This window comes from Olea europaea, chromosome 10, assembly GCF_002742605.1.
Source record: "Olea europaea var. sylvestris chromosome 10, O_europaea_v1, whole genome shotgun sequence".
Classification (NCBI taxonomy): domain Eukaryota; kingdom Viridiplantae; phylum Streptophyta; class Magnoliopsida; order Lamiales; family Oleaceae; genus Olea; species Olea europaea.
The window spans coordinates 30,085,869-30,108,562 of NC_036246.1; the positions used below are offsets into that span (position 1 = coordinate 30,085,869).

General features: G+C 33.6%; 1 protein-coding gene across 1 annotated transcript; it reads left to right on the top strand.

Moving 5' to 3' along the window:
• The first annotated feature begins 15,120 nt into the window (after positions 1–15,120).
• LOC111401793 (BRCA1-associated protein) lies at positions 15,121–21,841 on the top strand. Its single transcript, XM_023029699.1, has 12 exons — positions 15,121–15,498; positions 16,646–16,761; positions 16,855–16,963; positions 17,093–17,207; positions 17,692–17,789; positions 18,838–18,944; positions 19,067–19,301; positions 19,417–19,470; positions 19,783–19,932; positions 20,134–20,198; positions 21,316–21,370; positions 21,480–21,841. The coding sequence occupies exons 1-12, from the start codon at positions 15,136–15,138 to the stop codon at positions 21,636–21,638; spliced, it is 1,626 nt and encodes a 541-aa protein (XP_022885467.1). The 5' UTR covers positions 15,121–15,135; the 3' UTR covers positions 21,639–21,841.
• Positions 21,842–22,694: the final 853 nt, after the last annotated feature.

Below are 22,694 nucleotides of genomic sequence, written 5' to 3' on the forward strand. Positions count from 1 at the left end.
TGCCACTGCTGCCACCACCACCAAATCAAAACCATCACCATCATCATCAAATCCAGCTTTTCTATTGTGGAAAATTACAGCAATTCCCGCGACGACCTAATCTAAGAAAAAACATCGGCCATCAATCCGTCAGAATTTCTTCCCTAGCAGACGGGCTCAATCCACATACACATCCCACACAAAAAGATCAAGATGGAATTGAAAAGCCAAATGAGTCACACGCATGGTCACGCCTCACTGTCGGTAGTCTTGCCGATGCAAGGCGAGCATATTCATGGTAGAACACCATCAAATCAAAAGATTGAAATGGGTTGGATTATTAGGACTCACCGAATGTAGTCACGTAGGCCCTGTGCTTGATCATTGGATAAAGATGTACTTTTAAAATATATCTACGATCAGTTTAAAAATGCAGCTAATCATCAAACTTTATCAACTTTATGTTGTAATCAAAGTTGATCGAGAAGCTTTTTATTCTTCTATCACATTGCGATCGAGGTCAACCACAAATATTTTTGTAACTGTTAGGGCATCAGATTACGCCACTTTTACATTCTCTGCATTTTTATAAATGGATAACAATACACATCTATTCATACATAACAGCCCTCGTACCACATCAACAAGGTAGAGACCCGTAAATACAAAGTGTATGCCTCACGTATGTCCCTTCACACTCTACATTTCTTGGCATTTTTTTTATATTCGTATACTATTTTGTCTTTCCTTTATATATTTGAATTCAACGTCAAAATGGCATCGGAGCAAATAGTCCACCACTTTTCCAAGTACCGGAGCAACCTATCACTGCCATTTACAAAGAAGGGTTTTCTTAGACATGCATCACAGACGATCAACAAGAGGAAAGAGATCCATAATCAAGGAAATTCTTCATGTTCATTGATTCTGTTTTTTCCCTCCACTCTAAGATTGTCAATTTATCAACAATATGTCAACATGTTATTGACCATTATCTGACAAAGCTAATTATAATTTAAACTAATCAAATATACTTTTTATTAACAGATTCTACGATTTCCCAATTTTTATTATCATATTCATATTGAGTGCTGCCACAGTTCTCATGTTAAGACCAATATGCCAATTTATATCCTAATTAATTCTATTGTCACCAATTCTCGATAAAAAAAATAATAATAAAATCTATTTATTTTATGTCGGATCCTCCCCTTAGTCTAGTACTACAAAGATCTTTTGTTAACAAATTATATTTTTCATATTTTCGAGGCATGTGTTTAATGTAAATGTTAGCTTAGAATAACTTATGTACGATTATATAAATGAGAAATTTTCATGTTTCTTATCGTCAATAAGTATAAATTTAGGGACGGAAAATTACATGAACCCTTATCACAAGTATAATATTAAAAAACAATGAGGATTAGTTTTAAATTCTTAAATCAAATGATAATTAAAATTAATAAATTAATTAATATAATATTAATAAGAAAAATAGCTAATCAAAATTTTCACTTATTCCTCCTGTTATAATCTCTGTACAACTTCAAAACTCACCCACCACTACAACATGAAGGCTGGCTGCCGCCACCATCATCCACCTCTTCCCACTACTTACCACTGGCGAAATCACCTCCCAAACATAAACCTTCGATTGGTCTCCCAAACGCAATTCCATATGCGAACCATGAATCTATAGCCAATGAAAACAACGACTCAGAAATTGTCAAGCTTCGAGATCTTGGTAATGGCGTCCCACACCTGCACTTGAATCCTATAAGACCTAGACTTTTTAGACAACCAGCTCACCTATTAAGTTTAATATGTGGCGGCGCCACCACGGCCACGGCGGTGTATGATTTTTTTGTTTCTATTATCGCTTCACCAAAAATCGAAATCTTCTCTAGGAACTATAGAACAAGCAATAACAATTAGCATCTTATTCCCGTTTGAATTATAAGGGGGAGGTTCAGAAGGTGCATAATCATGATTGCCCAATGCTCTAATCCTCGATAGCAGTAAAATGCTGGAGTTGAACTCTACTAATCTTGAGCTGTTTTCTAGGAGAAATTTGCAAAAAGAGAGAACTTAAGAGAAGTTTTAGGCGAGATTCGGGTTGATCCGTTGGTAATTAATTGAGTGCAATGTGAAGAATAGAATTAGGCAGAGGAAGAAATTGGTGCGCCTACAAACTCCATGGAAGATGAATAGGAACGTGGGAAAATGTCGGTATAACTATTGAACCTTTAAGGTCATAGATGAACGTACACCACCTTCATAGCATGATTTTCACAACTATTTAGTTGCAACTACTTGTGTTGTGGTATGTGAGATTCATTCTGTAACATGGCTTCAATGTTTATGATCGAGAAATAAATTGTGATAAATTATTTGACCATTTTGATCAATTAATGGACGATTGTGATCAATAGAAACAGATGTTTACCACCAATAAATAATATGTAACATAAAAGAATGAAATTATGATTAAATTTGTAAGTGTGACCTACTATTTATATCTTTGTATCGATAAATAAGTTGAGATCAATTAATTTGATAATTTATGATCGATAAATAAGTTGCGACCAATTAATTTGATCATGTGTGACCTTACAATGAGTTGCGGCCGATTAATTTGATAAGTTATGATCAATAAATAATTGTAACATATAATATAGGTCTTTGATTAAGCCCTCGTTTGCTCCCAATTAAATCTCATCAAATTAAATTAAAATTTTCTTTCTCATATTTCAACCACACAATTTTCAATAAAATAATATTACACATAAATCAAAAACTTTTCATTCTTTTACAATCGTCCTTTAAAAAAAAAAACACTACTCCCTCATTTTAATCAAAATTAATGGAGGCCAAACGGGGCCTAATATAAGTTATAGTCATATAATAATAGGTCACATACAGATAACGACGATTCATAATGAACCCATTACATGGCACTTATATTTATAGTGAAAACAGATATGATCACAACCAGACACTAATAACAAAAACTTGGTCACATAGAGTCATAGTTAACACATAAAAGGTCACAAATAGTCACAATCGGCAAAAAGTGGTCACAAATATTTATTGTTCACATATTAGATCACATAATACTATTAACAAAGATATAGTCGCATACAGTCACAATCATGACAGTGTTGATCACATATAATCAAAGTTAAGACAGATCAAACCATAGATAATTACATTTAAAAAAGACCTGATCATATACAATCACATTTAAGAAACACTTGATCACATATAATCAAAGTTAAGACAAACTCAATCACAGATAATTATACTGAGAGCAGACTTGATCACAAACATGTTCAATAGAGTCACATTTTAAGCAAAAAAATAATAAAAATAAAAATAAAATGGTAACAGACTATTTATGCAATATAATTATATTACAACAACAATTTTAGATATGCAAGTCACATATAATTATGATTTTATAATGCTGAAAATAAACACTTGAACATATGTAAGTAATGTAGCAAAAGCACTAGAAAAGACTAGAAGTTTCCAAAGAAAATATCTCCCTTGTTGGTGCAAATATTATATTTATTAATTACTCACCTCACCCACCCCAGAAGCAACAATTAGGCCCGGTTTCATAGGGCTTTTTTCCGTGAAAAATGAAGAAAGTTTTCCATTTCAACCCAATTTCTCTTGTTTGATTCTCAAAATTTTTCAGGTAATTCCTTTTCCACTTTTCCCGCACATGGCCTCAGTTTCTTAGTTTTGAAGGAATTTCAATTACTTGGGTTTTGGTGAGAAAATAGGTTTTCCAGCTTTTTTTATTTTTTTCGCAATAGAAATAAATTCTTTCCACAATTATAAAAAATGTCTATTCATTTAATTGACAATTTTCATATAAAAAAAAAAAAAAAGCCAAAAGAATACTTAAAGATCCAAAATTTCAACTTTTTTCAAGTGGAAAATTATACCAATCAAACACATTTAACTGACAATTTTCAATAAAATAAGTTCTAGACAATTCAATTTCCTGAAATTTTTTTTTCCACCCAAATTTCATTCTTACAATAAAATGGACCCGTAGTTCTATCAATTTTTTGTCTATTCGGGTTTTCCTAAAAAAATTTCTTGCCCCGTCCCAACCCATCCTAGAAGCCCAGATTTCAATTTTTCCTTCATTAAGCTTAAGCTTTCATCTTTTCATGTTTTTTCACAAAAATCGTACCATCCCCAATCTACTCACCCCAACCCTACATGCCCAGATTCTGTTTCAATTTTACCTCTATTTTGTTGTCTTCTTTTTGGCGTTTCTCCAATGAATCATAAATAGTACACAAACTTCAGTGACGATTGAGAGCGAAATAGGTGGTGCGGATATGTGTGTACAGTAGTGTGTGTGTGGTGCATTGTTGTTATGTGTTTGACAGTGTCTTGTACTGTGCTGGTGGTGGTGATGTGGTGTATGTTTTTAGCGGAAATCTACTACATGTGGAGGCTAAAGTCGAGAATAGCATAAGAAGCTTATGCATTAACAATTAATTTTTATGTATCAAATGTAATATAAAAAGATTACTCATTTATAATATTTCATCATTACAAAAAAATTGAATCATAGAAATTGAGTTTTAAGAGTACAATTTTCTTTTCTTAAATTTCTAAGCTAAATTTTATTTTCTATAATTCGTTCGAGACTTATCAAATCCTTCAACAAATTGGTACCAAATATTACTTTCACTTTACTTATAAAGTATTTTAGAATAATGCATCATGCACATACAACTTTGACTAGTACAAGCTAAATAAGGATAATTACCATATTTATTCATTAATCTCACCTTCTTTGCACTAATTATTTTCCCACTATCTATAACAGTTTTTCTCTCTAAAAACCATTTCCACAGTCCCACGAACGTCGATCGCCACAGTCGCCACCACCACGTCACTACTTCCAACCACTTATCACTGATAGAAATCACCTTCCAAACACAACCCCACCTTTGATTGGCTCCACAACACCATGTGGGGCCCAAAATCTAGAAAAAACTTTTGAATTTGTGACTTGTAAATCTCCAAAATATCGAATTCAATCATCATCGATGGTCACCCCATTCTACTATTACTCCAGCTATGGGTCTTTATCAATCGTACCAAAATCTACTTTTGATTGTGTGTGGCTATGATTATGCGTCAATGGTTTATTGTAGTCCGGTGTTGAATTGTGGTGTGTTGAAGGTGAAAGTTGTGTTGGTGGTGGTGGATTTTGAGGGATGAGTGGTGATTGTGGATTCGAGGTACAAGTGAAAATTCATTGAATCTAAATTAATGTTAATATTAATTAATTGAGAATTAATAACTCAAATTTCATAAATAACAATAATTATGTAATATTTATTACATATCGAAAAACGAAAAGTAAGGTATTATTAAAATAATTTAATTTAGGGGGTTAAAATCGTCCAAAAAATGATTCTCCCTTAAAGTGATACTTTAGTAGATTATAGATTAACATATATTTATTAATATTTAATTAAAATATTAATTAACACCATATTTATGAAAGTATAAGTTCAAGACCTGGTTTTTGAAAATGTAAAGTTAAAAGGTAAGAATTTGCTTAATTTTTCCTTTTTGGTTTTGAGTTCATTTTCAGTTTTTATGGTTTTTAATATTGTTAAAATTGTCAGTGATTTGTCATTCTAAATATTTTCTTAAAATCCGTGTTTTAAAAAGCGCGTCAAACAAAGCAAATAAAATGGCATGGCTTGATGGTAAGCACGAAAGTTGACCGCTTAATATATGACTAAACGCGCTTTATTAATTTTTTTTTACCTTTTTTAAAAAATCTTTTATTTGATGTTAGTTTCAAGTTTTTCACTTGAAAATTTTATAATTGACTAATTGTGTAAATTCTTAAGTAAATGTGGTATTTTATAATGATAGAAGTTTGATATGTATTATTATAATTATTAAATAATTTTTGGAATGATTAAAATAATATTAAAAATAAGAAATTGCTTGGTTATGAATAAGCTCATAAAACTTGAAACTTGATCTCCACACCTAACGATGCATTATGCTTTTTATAACATCAATATAAATAAAAAGGTTTTTCGGCACAAAACGTCTATACATTTGAAGTTCATTATGCAAAAACATCCATACATTTCTATTTTTCTTTTTCTTTTTTTTTGCATTTTCACTTTATTTCTATATTTTATTGCGAAAACCATCATTTTCATTCAATTTATTAATAAATATATGTGGAATGATAAATATACATTCCTATTTAAATAAAAAAGAAAAAATAATAAAGGACTAATTGCAATCACCTTCTCAGTTTTTTTTTTTTAATGTATAAATGATTTCCAAATAAATTATTATAATAAAAAACTATTTCTTCCTCTCCCCCTTCCTCATCATTGCCACCATCAAATTTCCAAACTAATAATCGCTACAAACAAATCTCTCAACAACCCTGTGCTCAAATCTCCCAAAAAAATAAAAAAGACCACTTCGGAAAATCAAGATATGACACAAAAAAAACCCATTGAACACGCACACTTATATATGCATCCGTTTTATTTTTATTTTTCCTTCTATTTTGCAGGAATTTAGATAGAGTTATTCTTGGGTGAATAGGGGGTTGTCACACTGGAAAAACCCATTTAGATATGGGTGACTGACCTTCCAACTGAGGGAGACGGAGTAATCGATTTTGCTAGCAATATAATGCAACCAAGTTGTATGAGCACCCATTGCAAATGAAAAATCAATTCTAATGAGTCGCAGCATCAATGGAATTTGTACGTTAGCAATCTCCTTCTGTGTTTTGCTTTCCTTTAACCCTCGAAATTCTAACCTTTCCTTTCATTATTTTTGGTTCTGGTTTTACAGGAGTGAAATGTTTCATACAACTAGTCGTCCCTAAGTTATACTGAAAACATATGTCGAAGTTGGGTTCATACTTGTTAGATAACATATAATCTAATCTATAGAATCAAACACATATAGAGAATTAAAGAAGGAGAAAGAAGAAGAGAAAAACAATTGAGCCACTTAAAAAGGAATTAGGGTTTACAATGATTTAATATATTACAAAGAGACCTAAGCTAGTAAGGAAACTAAGCTAATAAGGAAACGAAATATTAATTAAATAAATTAAACAAATAAATATATTATCTTCCCCCGTCAAACTCACGGTGCTGAAGCAAGAAGCAGCGAGAGTTTGTCACGTAAGAGGCAAAAACAATGAACCGGATGAGACTTAGTGAAGAAGTGAGCAAGCTGCAATGATGAAGAAACAAAAGGTAGGGAAATGGTGCCAGTTTGCAAATGATGACGAACCAAATGACAATCAATCTCAATATACTTTGTGCGTTCATGGAATACGGAGTTGTGAGAGATCTGAATAGCACTGGTATTACCACAATACATAGGGGTTGGAGAAGAATGAAGAACACCCATGTCTCCAAGTAACCATCGCAACCACACAATCTCAGTGGTAGTGGATACCATAGCTCGATACTCTGCCTCCGTAGAAGAACGAGAAACAACGATCTGCTTCTTACTCTTCCAAGATATAAGAGAATCACCCAAAAATATACAAAAGCCAGTAGTGGACTTGCAATCAGTGGGGTTACTGGCTCAATCAGCATCAGAGTAGGCACGGAGTACTAAAGATGAGGTCGACGAAAACAAAAAACTTTGAAAACATGTACCACGGAGATAACGCAAAATACAAGCAACTGCTACACAATGAACCGTAGTAGGAGCTGAAACAAACTGACTAACAATGTGAACAGCATAAGTAATATCAGGACGTGTGATGGTAAGATAGACAAGACATCCAACAATAGTGCGATACAAAATGGGATCAGGCAATAGTACACTGTCAGAGGATGAATATCGAGCGTTGGACTCAAGAGGAGTATCAATAGTTTTAGTATCAATAAGACGGGCACGCTCAATAACATCCATAGAATACTTGGACTGAGAGAGAAAATAACCTCTAGGAGAATAAGCAACTTCGATCCCCAAAAAATAAGATAATGCACCCAAGTCCTTCATTTCAAAATGACGAGCCAATTCTGATTTAAAACTTGCAATTCCATCATCATCATCATCACCAGTGATAATCATATCATCAACATATAACAATAATAGAATGCGACCAGCAGAAGTGCTTCTAAAGAATAGAGTCGAGTCATGATGACTGGATGTAAAGTCAAGAGAGGTAACAACAGTGGAAAATTTCTCAAACCAGGCACGAGGTGCTTGTTTGAGGCCATAAAGTGCCTTCTTGAGCTTGCAAACAAATCCAGGAGAATGAGAAAGACCAGGAGGAGGTACCATGTAAACCTCCTCTTAAAGATTTCCATTTAAAAATGCATTTTTGACATCCAATTGAGAAAGACTCCACTGACGAACAGATGCAACGACAATAAGTGTACGAACAATGATCATCTTAGCAACAGGAGCAAAAGTTTCTTCATAATCCAGACCATACCGCTAAGTGAAACCCTTAGCAACCAATCTAGCCTTGTAACGCTCAACTGAACCATCAGATTTGGTTTTAATCTTATAAACCCAACGAGAACCAATAGCGTGTTTACCTGGAGGCAATACAACTAAGTCCCAAGTGTCTGTCTTATATAGAGCAGAGAGTTCATCAGCCATAGCCTGTTGCCAAAGAGGATCCAGAATAGCTTCTTTATAGGAAGTGGGTTCAGATAGCTTATGAATAGAGGTTAGAAAACAACAAAATGACTCAGAATAACATGAATAAGCAAAATTAGGTAACTGAGTGGACTTACGAATACGTTCAGGATATCGATGAATAGGGGGAGCAGGAGCTGGATCGACAATCTCAAATGGTGCTTGGGAAGCCATAGAATCAGGAGGAGTATCATGAGTTGGTGCATGTGTAACTGTAGGGCATGAAGAATCAACAAATACATGGGGTATGGAAAGGCAGTCTGTCAATATAATTAGAAAATGGATCGATACGAATGAGATCAGTTTTAGTCAAGTCATAAGTATTATCAGGAATAGAAAAGAACGGAATGTGCTCAAGAAATACAACATGACGAGAAACATATACTTTTTTATTAATGGGGTTAAAACAACGATAAGCCTTTTGTCTCTGCCCATAACCCAAGAAAACACAGATAGCAGAGCGAGATGTCAACTTATTACGTTCAGCCTCAGGACGAAGAACAAAGCAAGTACAGTCAAAGACTCTCAAGGAAGAGTAATCGGGAGGATGTCCATACAATGTTTCAAAAGGTAATAATCATGAATTGTGGGAAGAAGGAATCTTATTAATTAAAGAAATAGCAGTAAGAATTGCTTCCCCCCAAAATTCATTGGGAATTTTGGCAGACAAAAGAAGGGAAAGGGCAGTTTCTACAATGTGCCTATACTTTCGTTCAGCAACATCATTTTGTTGTGGGGTATTAGTACACGAGATTTGATGAATTGTGCCATCAAAAGCAAGTAATTCAAAGAAACCAGTTGAAATATATTCTCCATCCAAATCACATCTAAAGCACTTAATTACAGCAGAATGTTGAGTATTAATAAGTGCTCTAAAAGAACGATAAATAGAAAGAAAGTCAGAACGTTGTTTCATAAGATAAATCCAACAATAACGACTATAATCATCAATAAAAGAAACATAATATCTAGGCCCTCCTTTTGTGGTAATAGGAGCAGGTCCTCACACATCAGAGTAAATAAGATCAAATGGTGCAACAGAATGAGAAACACTACGAGGAAAAGGTAAAGCTGAAAATTTAGCTAATTTGCAACCACTACAATCAGAAATGTCATGAGTTTGCAAATTTACCAAATGACCCTTAGAAACTAAAAATTTCAAACGACTAGTGGAAACATGTCCAAGGCAAGAATGCCACAAATAAAAACTAGAAGACAATGAATTCAAAGAAAAATATGACAAGTCAGCACCGGAGACTGCAACATATGGTAGTCTCAGATTGTCCAGAACATATAACACTCCTTGTCTATGACCTATCTCAATCAGCTTCTGAGATCGAGGATCCTGCGTATGACAAGTAGTAGAAGAAAATTGAACTAAATATCCAGAATCACACAATTGGCCAATAAAAATAAGATTTAAGGTAAGAGTTGGAACATAATAAACGTCTGAAAGTGATAAATTTTGTGTGTTAACAGAACCAACAGCTACTAAAGGCAATGATGTGCCATCGACAGTCATAATAGAAATAGACAAGTTAGAAAGATGCAAGTCATTAAAGAGTTTTGAGTTAGATGACGTGTTTGGACGCACCAGAGTCAAATATCACGAGGAAGAAATACTTGAGTGACTCTGAGATGACAAACCTATATGAGTAGAGGCTAACATAGCATGTGACTATGTGGCTAAGAACTTTTGAAACTGCTCTGCTAAATCAGTCAACATGGGACTAGAAGAAGGTGGTGCTCCAAGTATAGACGAGTCATTAGATGTCATGGTAGCAGCTACATTGGCATTGAGATGATATGATCGCTGTCGTGGTTGTGGCTGCTGCTTCTTCAATAGTTTAGGGCATTGAGACTTCCAATGTCCCTTTTGTTCGCAAAAGTTACACTCATCACTAGCAACTCGCACATAACCTTTGTTTTGATTCTGTGTGGATGATCGAGAAGGTACAGCCAACACTGAAGTGCTAGATGGAAAAAGGGATACTTCTCCTACAAGAGATTTCAAACGTGTTTTTTCAGCTACAAGTTCACTAACCACCGAATCAACTGATGGAAGTGGAGTACGGTGTAAGATAGAGCCTCTAAGTCCCTCAAAATCATTGCGAAGTGCCATGAAAAATTGAACCAATCCCTATTTCTCTCTAAAAGTAATATATTCCTCACATGCTTTCATTCCCGCTGATTCTGTAAGAGCCAACTCATCCCAAATTGAATTCATAGCAAAATAAAATTCAAGAATACTCATATCCTTCTGTTGTAAGGCTCGTATATCAATCTTCAACTAATATCATTTTGCAAAATTAGACTTAGTGTATAACTTTTGTAAGTGATCCCAAACTTCTTTCGCTATTTCAAACTTAGCTGACTGTGTACCAATGGATTGTTCAACAGAATTATGAATCCAAGTGAGAATTTTCGCATTGTTTGACTCCCAATTATCTAACTCTATCACATAATTCTCAGCAGTGGTCTCAGGTTTTACGATAGTTCTACTAACATAACCCCACAATCGTTTTCCTTTTACAAAATTCCTCATCACAATACTCCAATATAAGTAATTTTTACCATTTAATCTAACACTAATGGATTGAAGTGAATCATCCCTTTCAGTTACCATCATGAAATCAATAAATAATCAACTACTAATAAAAAGAAATCAGCAAATTCCAAGAAACTCAACAACGACCAACGTACCAACACGAACTACTACCAGAATATACCGTACAGTGCACCTATGACCAAACTAATACCGCCAAAAATGTCAGAAACTCACCAAGGAAGAAACTGTCCCGTTGAACTGTATGTCTCACGCGCCGCCAGAACCTTTGCAACTTTCGTTCACGCTCCTCCGGAATAGAGCGCGTGGTGATACACGCGCCAATCAGGTAGAATCGTCTCGTTGTCTGGAATCCAAATATGGTCAACAATCGCCGAACGGAGGTTTAATTTGAAAGATATTTTATATTTTCAGTCACGGCTTAAGGGAAAATTAGGGTTTTCTATTATTTTGGTGACACGAATTGCTTGAGAATGGATTGAACGAAAAGAACAAACTCAACACATATGTTTTGGCTCTAATACCATGATAACATATAATCTAATCTATAGAATCAAACATATAGAGAATCAAAGAAGGAGAAAGAAGAAGAGAAAAACAATTGAGCAACTTAAAAAGGAATTAGAGTTTACAATGATTTAATATATTACAAAGAGATTTAAGCTAGTAAGAAAACTAAGCTAATAAGGAAACGAAATATTAATTAAATAAATTAAACAAATAAATATATTATCATTGTTGACCAGTGACTCATACGAGTCCCAGCACGATTCGGCCGACTCCGGCGACTGGAGAAACGAGTTAGTAACTCTAGGTACTCAAATTCAAATAGTCAGATGCCCTGTGTAATACACTGACATTCCGATCGGCTATCCACGTGCATTGGTCACAATAATTTCACCAATTTACCCAAATCCCGTTACTGGTATTACAGAACTTCTCACTAATTTTTGAACCAAATCAATTTTCACAATCTACCGAAAAACCCGAAAGAATTTACTCGAAAGCCAAGAACCCATGTGCACTGTTCACAATAATTTCACCATTTACCCAAATCCCGTCACTGGAAGAGCAGCTTATATATTTATAATTCTTGTCTACCTATCAGATTTGCCGCCAGCGATGGTGGTGTTGGGAAGAGTGGTATAGAAAGAAGGAAGAAGATGAATTGGTTTTCATTTTATTTTAATTTCTTTTAGTTTTGGTTTGTAATTATTTAGCCTCTATATTATTTGAAAAATTAAAGAGTTTTGAATAATAATTTTTTAGAGAATGTGTAGTAAAAAGGTAATAAAATTTTATTTGTTTATATATAAAATATTTTATTGTGTGAATATATGATGGAGAATGATATTGTGACAAATAATTTGAAATATTAAGGAGCGACAAATATGCTCTTATTTGGGATTCATTTATAATTTTTTAAAAGATTTTGGACTATGATTACAATTAATCCTTTATTTTCTTATTTATTTTATTTTTGTTTTATTTAAATAGGAAAGTATATTCGTCATCTCATATATTTTTATTGAGAAATTGGATAAAAATGATGATTTGTGCAATGAAATGTGGAAATAAGAGTGAAAATGCAAAAAGAATAAAAAAATAAAAATGAAATGACATTTTGCACAATGAATTCGAAGCGTATAGGCGTTTTGTGCTAATAACCCTAAATAAAAGTTTAAAAAAGTAAATTCTAAAAAAAATTAGAAAAATAAAAAATTGTAAAAAATAATTCAGCCTCTTGTTGGTTATTTAAATAAAAATTATAAATATACATATTTAAATGAAAATTAATTAAAATTCATAATAAATTTTTAATTTTTATTTCCTGTGTTTTTTTTTTTTTTTGTCAACTTGGCCCTTGTTTGGGCTTCATTTTTTCAAATTATAATGAAAGGAGTAATAATTTTTTTGATGAATGTGTGGTTAAAAGGAAAGAAACTATTTTAAGTTTACATGTAATATTATTTTATTGAAAAATGTGTGATTGATAAAAAGATAAAAAAATGAATTTTAATTTAATTGGAGTCAAACAGTGGTTAGTTTTTCAGAATGAAAAATCCAATGGGTTTTTAGCATTCTTAAAATTGACCCTCAAAATGAAAATCTGAAAATGAATTCAAAACTAAAAAAATTCTACCCAAATCAAACAGGAGCCAAGTATTTGTTAAATAAAAGAATATTACAAGTAAAATTAAAATTTCAAAAAAAAAAAATCATAGTTTATGGTCTAAATGAAAGTAGTAAAAGTAAAATTGAAATTTCGAAAAATATCATAGTGTATGTTCTAAGGGCCATGTTTGATTCCACTAAAAATTTTGATTAAAATCCGATTCAAAGTTAACATTTAATTTTAACCATACATTTCATGGGATTTTCGACATACATTTTTCCAACTTAATAAAATTTTGATTTTTATCTAAACGAAATAAGGGTTGAGAATTTTATTTATTTATTTATTTGAAAAAATTCTGTTAAAACAAAAATTAAAAGTGGAAATTACACCACAGCCTATTTTAAAATCAGATTTGATGTTTCATTATTCAAAACTCAGATGTTTATATATATATATATTCATTCCAAATCCTACGTTTATCTTTGAAACAGTGCTTGAATTCTACTTCGCTTTGCGTAGCAACAAGCTCAGAGAGTCGCACACAGTGGCGATGCTTTGTTTGTCGATGCGCGACGATCTCTACAGGGTGATGGGTTGGTGGTTTTTATAATGGATTTGGGGTTTTATGTTGTTTTTGTGGTGGTTTTATGCTAGTTTTGTAGTGGTGGTGGTGGTGGTCACGTGGTGCACAACTGGCGATTCGATATGGTGGTGTTGGTTGTAGGAATCGTGGCAGCGATGGCACTAGTGGTGGATGGCGATAATAGTGATTTTGGATTTGCCATGGTTTTTGATCCATCATGGTTTTGCTTGATTTTTGTTTATTGGTGATGATTTTTTCCATGGTGTGGTAATGTTGGGATGGGTTTATTGACGGTAGTGGTGGTGGATTGAGCACTACTGATGGTGGATCTAGAGTTGGTGGAGATGAATTTGGCGATGGTGGTGATGATGGTCGTGGCTACTAGTGGTTGTGGTTGTGGTGGAGTGGGATATGGTGGTGATGGTGGTTATGGCGGCAGTAGTTTTGGTGGCGATGGGGTTGGTGACAATGGTGAGGTGGTTGTCACAAATGTTGGTGGTGATCATAAATGATTAAGTTGTGACCTGTAAATTGTGATTGTGACTCACAAGTGTTTAAATTGTGATCAAAAAATTAATCTTGATCAATTAATCTAATAATTTGCAATGTATAAAAGAGTTGTGACTAATAAAAATTTTGATTCTATAACCTATAAAATTTATAATTCGTGATCGAAAAATACATGTGACCTATAAATTTTTTGATTTGTGACCTAAAAATAAGTTGTTACTAAAAATTAATCCATGAATAATTAATTTTTTGATATGTGACAGATGAACAAAAATGTGACCTGCAAAAATTTTTGAATTATGATCGTAAAATAATTTGTGACATAAAATCTCATATTTGTAATAAAAAAATAATAAGTGACTAATTAAATTGTTAATTTGTGATCAAATTGTATAGAATTGTGATCTAAATATATTTGATTAATAAAATAAATAATTCATTAAATTATAAATATATTTTAATAAAAATCTGATTTTTGAAATTTGAAAATTTTTTATTTTTATTTTAAAATATGTGATATTTAAACTCTTATTTATGAAATTTTCCCAAATTAAAAAGCTTGTGGATCTATCAACGCTCGGCTATCCATGGGCAAGGCCTGGCCCTTGGTAACAAGCGAAGTCGAGCCTAGGTCCAGGTGAGATGTCAGTCACGTGACCCACGTGCGGTTCGCGTTATATGAATGCACTTTTAGTCCCAAAAAGCGACTCTAGCCTCTGGTCCCGTCGAAACGCGCCATTTGCTGTTCAAGTCAGTTTTCCCGCACGGCAGCAGATCCTTCTCCCGCGAAACTTCTCTTTCTCACAAGCACTTGGAGCAGAAATGTCGGAAGAGACCTCAACGAGTTCGAGCGCCGCCGCCAGACCTTCGATGGAGGACATATTCCGGTCGTCAGCAGCCGTGAATTCTGCCGGAGACTCATCAGCCTCTGTTTCTGCTCAGACCTTACACTTCTCTTGTGGAAACCCTAGAATCGAAGAGATCAGAGGCGTCATGCGTCTATACCGCGACGATGTCGCTTCATCCTCCTCCCAACTTCCTGTAATTTCACTCATTTTAAGTTCAATTTTCGTACTAGAAAATATACTTAGCAAGACCAAACAATAAACTATTTACCGTCAGTGAGTTTTGCAGTTAGCATGTTTTTAATCCAGTTGACGAATATCGGAGAAATGTTTTTTTTGTAAATTCATTAATTTTATTTTATTTTATTTTATTTTATGTCAATTGGTTTTGGAGATTCTAATGCATTGCCTGAGGTTTAATACCATTTGAATTTTAGTTATTTATTGACAATTGATATGAAGTATTGCACTTAAAAATGTTCATCATCCAAATCAGTCAACTACAAGTCTACAATATTCGGTTGGGACGGATGGCATTTATAAAAATAAATTTTTTACGATGTTGATTTTGATTTATGTAAATTGATAGATTTCTTATGTTATTTATTGAAAGTTAACTAGAATAGTTGGGATTTTAATGAACTGTAAATTATAACTTACACAAATTTCTTGTCTCCGTTATGATTCAGAAAAATGAGAATGTCATCCATTACTAACTTAAAATTTGATTACGTTCTAATAAAAGTGGGCAAGAACCTATACATTCTATGAACAAGGTCTGAAACTGCTCCTCATTATAGAAAACCTCCTTGTCTGATTAAAATTTAATGGTCAACACTTCTCTGTTAGCCCTCTTTAATACTTTTGATGGATTCTGCCTCATTGGTTTGCATGAAATTTCAAAATGAATAAAATTACCCGTCTCCAAGCCTTTAGGGAAGGAAAATAATTCATGTATCCATAATTCGCCAACTAACCACTTGCATCCTTTCCATTCGTGCCCCAGCCAACAGCATCAGCCTTCACTTCAATTTGTTCATTCTAATCTTTTTAGAGACTAAGGTGCAAGATAAGCTATTTTTCCTTTGGCATGGCAAGGCAAAGCAAAATGCCTCAATGCAGGTGAAAGCCTTTCGGATATGAATTCTTGTTATTCATAAATTTTAAAAATATATACCAGAATTAGAAATGTTAAAAATGGCAGAAAAAATGGAGTTCATTTCTTCTATACTTCATAGCTCTCCCTCCTATATTGTTGAAATCTTTTAGAAAGATATATACTTGCTTGAAATTTTGATTGTGAGGTTGATTTTTTATATCTAATCATTACTAATGCCATCTAGGTTGAACGAAGGCCTCTTCTGTGTGTGCTTGGGGTGCCCAATCACATGACATATGCAGATTTTTGCCAGTTCTGTGGTTCGTTGATTCAACATATGTTGGAAATGCGTATTGTCAGGTTTGATTTCATAAATGTTATGCTTTTATTATGGAATTGGTTGTAATTTTCACCCCACTAAATTTGGTTTTGATATAATTTGTGAGAATTCAGGAATGAGGGGATAGAGGATTGCTATAATATATTGATCAGGTTTAATGATCAAGACTCAGCCGATAGTTTTTACAAGCATTTTAATGGGAAACAGTTCTCATCTCTTGATGTATGTTTCTCTTTCTGGTTATCTAATTTGTTGAATCTTTTGAAAGTTTTTATGTTAAAAGATACCATATTGGTTCATGTAAAATCGTGCCTCTTTGTTATTAGCATATAACTGGGTCATCTAATGCAGGAGGAGATTTGCCGCGTGCTTTACACTATCGACATCCAGTACACTGGTTCAATTGAGCATTCACAGATTTCTACCACAAGCTCTATGGATCAGCCCTCCTGTCCTGTCTGTCTTGGTATTTTTCATAGAACATTTATTGTGGTGATGGATGCTTATGACTTGTGAATTTCATGGTGCATTGGAAGTTGGATCTTATTAAACAGATCATAGTAGTTTTTCTGAACCTCGTATATGATTCAGTTGCTTGCACCTATCAACAAGTATGTTATTCCGTGTCCTGGTTAGTATAACGTACAAGGCATAGAAACCATTTCTTTAAGAGTTCAGATAAGCACTAATATGTCATGAGTTTTAGCATGAGATCAACCTGCGGGAAACAACTTAGACAACTCTAGTAGTCCATTTTCAGTTTTTAGTTATACTTCCCATTAGAGTTATGGAGACTGGGAATTCGCACACTTTGTTTGAGAAATTGATTGTTTGTTTCATTTATCTTTGGCCTTGTTAGATTGGTGGTCATTTTGTAAGTGCATGAAAGTTCTCGAGGTTATTGCAACAGTTGCATTCTGTCATAATTCTCTTATTTCTGCCACTTGCAGAGAGGTTAGACCAGGACACGAGTGGAATTCTTACAACTATATGCAATCATTCTTTCCATTGCTCCTGTATATCTAAATGGACAGATTCTTCTTGCCCCGTGAGTACCATATGTTGCTTTATAAAATGGATTTGGAAATTACTTGAAATTATGGAAATCATATATACCTATGTACTTGTTTTTTCCTTAAATTTGACCAACCGCTGTCATGTTACTCAAAAGGATGGATTGGCAGATGTTTATGATACATAGGCAGGTATAACATGGCTGGTTTTACCCTTTCATCCACTTTTCTTCTGTCACGCATGAGTCACTGATGTCTAGTCACGCTTTATAAATCAACATGTCAGAATTCCGCGTATTTATATATTTTTCAATTGAACAATAGACATGCTTTCCATATCCACTTACTGTAGATTTTTACACATGTATCTTTTCCCAACCTTCACTTAGAAGTAGAATAGTCCACTTATATATTTATATTAGTGGGGAGACTATTTTCAATTGAACAATAGACATGCTTTCCATATCCACTTACTGTAGATTTTTACACATGCATCTTTTCCCAACCTTCTGTTAGAGGTAGAATGGTCCACTTATATTAGTGGGGAGACTACTGGACTCTTCTACCTCTACAACGTAAGTGGTCATTTTTACAGTCGAGTGTTAAAAGACCAATCCCAAAAGTGGAGGCATGTGTGTTAGCTCATAGGTCACTATTTATATGTATATGATGATCTCTATGTTTATAATTTTTTTTCTCTAAATTTAATGTTTGATACTTTTAAGATAGTTTATTATTGAGAAAGCAGGTGACATCCAAATCAAATGGGTGCACGTAAGATTAGTCAATCATGATGGATGTTCCTCAATTTTTAAGTTTTTTGTCGTTGCTCAACGTGTATGTTACCTTTTTTTGCTGAAACGATTAGACTCACCATTATCATTTTTTTGGACGATTATGTGTTTAGATGCTAAGGATCACAGCAACATAGATGTTATGTTTTCTTGTAACGTTTTTTTCTGTCTTTTGCACTAGCCAGTTGCCTTATTCTTTATTAGTTGTTAAATGTTAAACTGTATCTTTTGCTTTATAATTACAAGAAAAATTAGCTGAAATTGTGCTTGGTTGCAACTTTTTACATAGGTATGCCGCTATTGCCAAGAGCAGCCTGAGAAGTCAATATGCTTTGTCTGTCAAACTGCTGAGAACCTTTGGATGTGTATCATATGTGGCTTTGTTGGTTGTGGGAGGTAGTGATTCTTCCTCTGGCCTTATGGAGATAATTTCTTGATATTGGCCCAAGTAAACATGAGATATCAATGTTAAGAAAGAAAAGTGTTGAATGAAGCTTATAGTAACATATTTGGTACAGGTATAAGGGAGGACATTCCATTACACACTGGAAAGAAACACAACACTACTACTCAATTGAATTGGAAACACAACGGGTGTGGGACTATGTTGGAGATAACTATGTCCATCGTTTGATTCAATCTAACATTGATGGAAAGTTGGTTGAATTGAACCACCATTGCATGCCTACTGATGGGATTTGTGGTGATTGTTCTGGAGGCAATGATGCCATATTGCACAGTGAAGTTGATGCCGTACTTATATACTTTGATGCTCCTCTTATTTCATAGTGCTATACTGTTGATCTTTGGCCCTTGTACTTTGTCTGGCTAACTCTGTATTCTGTATCTTCAAATTTTATATATGCAGATAGTGAACGAGTACAATGAGCTTCTAACTTCACAACTTGAAAACCAGAAACAGGTCAGTTTGTTTTTTTTTTTTTTTCATAATTACTATTAAGGGTTCTTTTCAAAATGCAAAGATGATATGGTTTTGATCTGTATTCTAACTACATTCTACAACAACCTTATCCTTGCTCCCACTAAATTTGGCGTCAATTACGTAAATCTTTTTTTGTCACAGTATAACTGAAATTACCAATTAACTCGGACTATGTTCTTTGAAAGTAGGATTTTTTTTAGTCTATTTTATTTATATATTGAAGAGTTATTGCTGAGCTGATAAATGGTGGCATTTCTGCTAATATATGAACTGCTTCCTATTTGGGTCCAGTATTTTGAGTCTTTATTGCAAGAAGTTGAAGAGGAGACTGAAAGAGAATCTTCTGCAGCCGTGAAAAAATCTCTGAGTCAAAATCCAAAATTGATGAAATTGCAGGCAAAGCTAGAAAAGTGTATGGAAGAGAAGAAATTTCTTGATGATGTAAGTAAATTGGGATTTCCTTTAATAATTATTCATGTAGGGGGACTTTTTCACAAGCCCTTTTTTTTTTGGTCATTTCCTATTGAAGTTTTAACAAGCAGATATATATAATTTTATTTAAGTTGTTTATTGGGGATAAAAAGTTTGCAGTTGTCCTTGTTAATGGGGAAATCTAAAATTGCACTTCTTTTTTGAGTGTAGATCAATGATAATCTTCTGAGAAACCAGAGCATATGGGAATCTAAGATAAGGGATGTTGAAGAAAGGTATTGCTCTTAACCCCAGGAAGAAGCATGATAGGTATACTTGCATTTTTGGTCTGCTCATGAATCACCTAGGTTCCTTGCAAAAAATGGGGAATCTAATACTCTGTTCGGGAAACATTTTTAGGAGGAATAGTGATGGGGACTACGAAATATGCGGATAATAATGAGTAGTAGTTTTGAAATTATAGTTGAAATAAAGTTTTACTTTGACTCGGTAGTAGAAGTAACTTTTAATTCCCTAAAATGATTCCCGGACAAAGGCTAAGTGGCAGCACTATCAAAGAGTAAGTATACATTCGACCTACCATAAAACTGTGGTGTGAACTTGTGTTTGTGACAGCTAAAAACTTGTTTGTTTTGGGTCAAGCTTTTGACTGTAGTCTAATTGACTTTGTGCTTTGATGTGCATTCTCTACTTCATATCACTTATTTTTCTTTGTATCAATTTTATAATCTATGCCAAAATTATACTTAAAACGGTTAACATGGTAGAAAAGAAATCATGTCTTAACAGGGAAATATGTAGGGATTATGGCTATAATATGAAGATTTGGTGGATTTCAATTGTTCTACTAAAATAAGGGGGAAGACTATCATCAGTGTTATGTGTGTCAAGAACTTGTATTGGATCATATGCATTTCACTTCCAATGTTATGCCTTTTCAAAATCAACATCTACATGTCAAGCAAATGCACTGATCTTTTATTTGAGCTTTTTCTAGTGGTACTTCAATTTCCTTATGGCAATAAAATACATATATCTTCATTTATTTGTTCATTTACTTTTAAGCTAAAACTAAGCTGGTATTCCTGATATAACACACTGGAAAGCTTGTTGTGTAGCTAACTGTATTTCAAACAATCTGTTAGATTTTTCTTCAATTTTGTGAAGTCCATGAATAGTGTCTATTGTTGGAGAAGGAAAGGTGTGGAAATAGTCTAGTTACTTGGTGGTGAAGTCCCATCTGTATAGAGACCCGTGGTTCATCAATCATAGTGCATTTCATTTGATTGTAGTGCAACCTTGTCTTTTCCTTTCTTTTCTCGTGATTAGCATATCGGTTGTACCACGGTGCTCTAATGATATCTTGATTTTCAAATTTTCAAAAAATTCTAGGGAAAAGAAGCTTTTAAATCTGAAGGACGAGAAGATTCAAGAATTAGAGGAGCAGGTGAACTTCTCAATTACTTTTGCCTCTATAGTCTACAAACCATTACAATTTAGAAAAATAATAGTAAGCTATTAATGGGTCTTTTGCCACCTCTTCTGGGTATATGCAGCTGAGATGTTTGATGGCGTCCATTGAGGATGTAAATACAGAGCAACAGTCTACAGCTTCAAGTGAATTTACGGACGGGCCAACAAATACAGAATCTTCTTCAAGAAATGGGACGAAAGGAGCCAGAACGACAAGTAGTCGGAGAAAAAGCAAGGGTTGAGCTCTCTGGTTGATGGCAATGCTTAGGGCCTAAGGTGATATGTTATGAAAATCCGAATTTTATTTTATTTTTCATTTTTTTTCTGTGTGATGATTGAAGAATTCGAATAGAATTTCATGGCTATTACGTGTGCAGAGCATAGCATAGCATTCAAAATGTAGCGTAGCTAATGGTATTTTTAATTTGAAATGTTCATTCTAATGTGACCTTTGTTTGCTTACAAAGGTCGTGTGGTAGCGCTTGCCATCAAATGAGTGGCATAACCAGATTATCCAAACTGAACTTTGAGCGAAATTTTAATTGGATCACTAAATTTTAATTTATTTCAATTGAGTCATCGAACTTTAGATTAGTTTCAAATTTTAAAATACTCTCACATCCCGTCAGTTGTTGTCCTCATAATTGATAGAAATTATTTATTAGACAGTCGTAGTGTAACTTATCTTCCACAATCCCCATGTAGCATTCTATAAAATTAAAAAAAAAAATGTAAAATGAAGTTATATATATATGTCTTTAAATTAAAATGTTTTACTTTTTAGAATGTTTAATGATTTGGCATAGTTGTAAATTAGTATGCCACATAGAGATTATGTGGACACAGCAATTGTTGCATAACAACCAATTAAACAACTTTTATCAAATTGAGAGATGGCGGGGTGAAATTTGAAACTAAACTAAAGTATGCTGACTCAATTTGAAACGGCATTGAAGCTTTGTGAGGCAAATTAAAGTTTAGTGATCCAATTGAAATTTTGCTGAAAGTTCAATAACAACACATGAAACTTGTCCGGATAGAAGTCATATGAAGCATCGACCTTCTAATCTGAGTTGCAGAAGGAAAAATTAATAGCTTGTTTGGTTCGGATTAAATTTTGATTTTAATTAAACAATCAATATTAATCACATCTTTGATGGGTTCCATAACTTTTTACCTACACATTTCAAAAATTTTTATCACAATTTATTAAAAAAATTAATTTAATCCCTACCAAACACCCTCTAACATTAGTAGCATTTGTACATTTTCATAAAATCACATCAAGCTGTGCATGT

What these genes read in the sequence shown, in the direction of transcription:
- LOC111401793 (XM_023029699.1), top strand. Translation starts at nt 15,136, where the DNA reads ATGAATGCACTTTTAGTCCCAAAAAGCGACTCTAGCCTCTGGTCCCGT. An exon ending in CTCCTGTCCTGTCTGTCTTG is followed by an intron (nt 17,208 to 17,691) that starts GTATTTTTCATA and finishes TGCCACTTGCAG; the next exon opens with AGAGGTTAGACCAGGACACG. An exon ending in GGACAGATTCTTCTTGCCCC is followed by an intron (nt 17,790 to 18,837) that starts GTGAGTACCATA and finishes CTTTTTACATAG; the next exon opens with GTATGCCGCTATTGCCAAGA.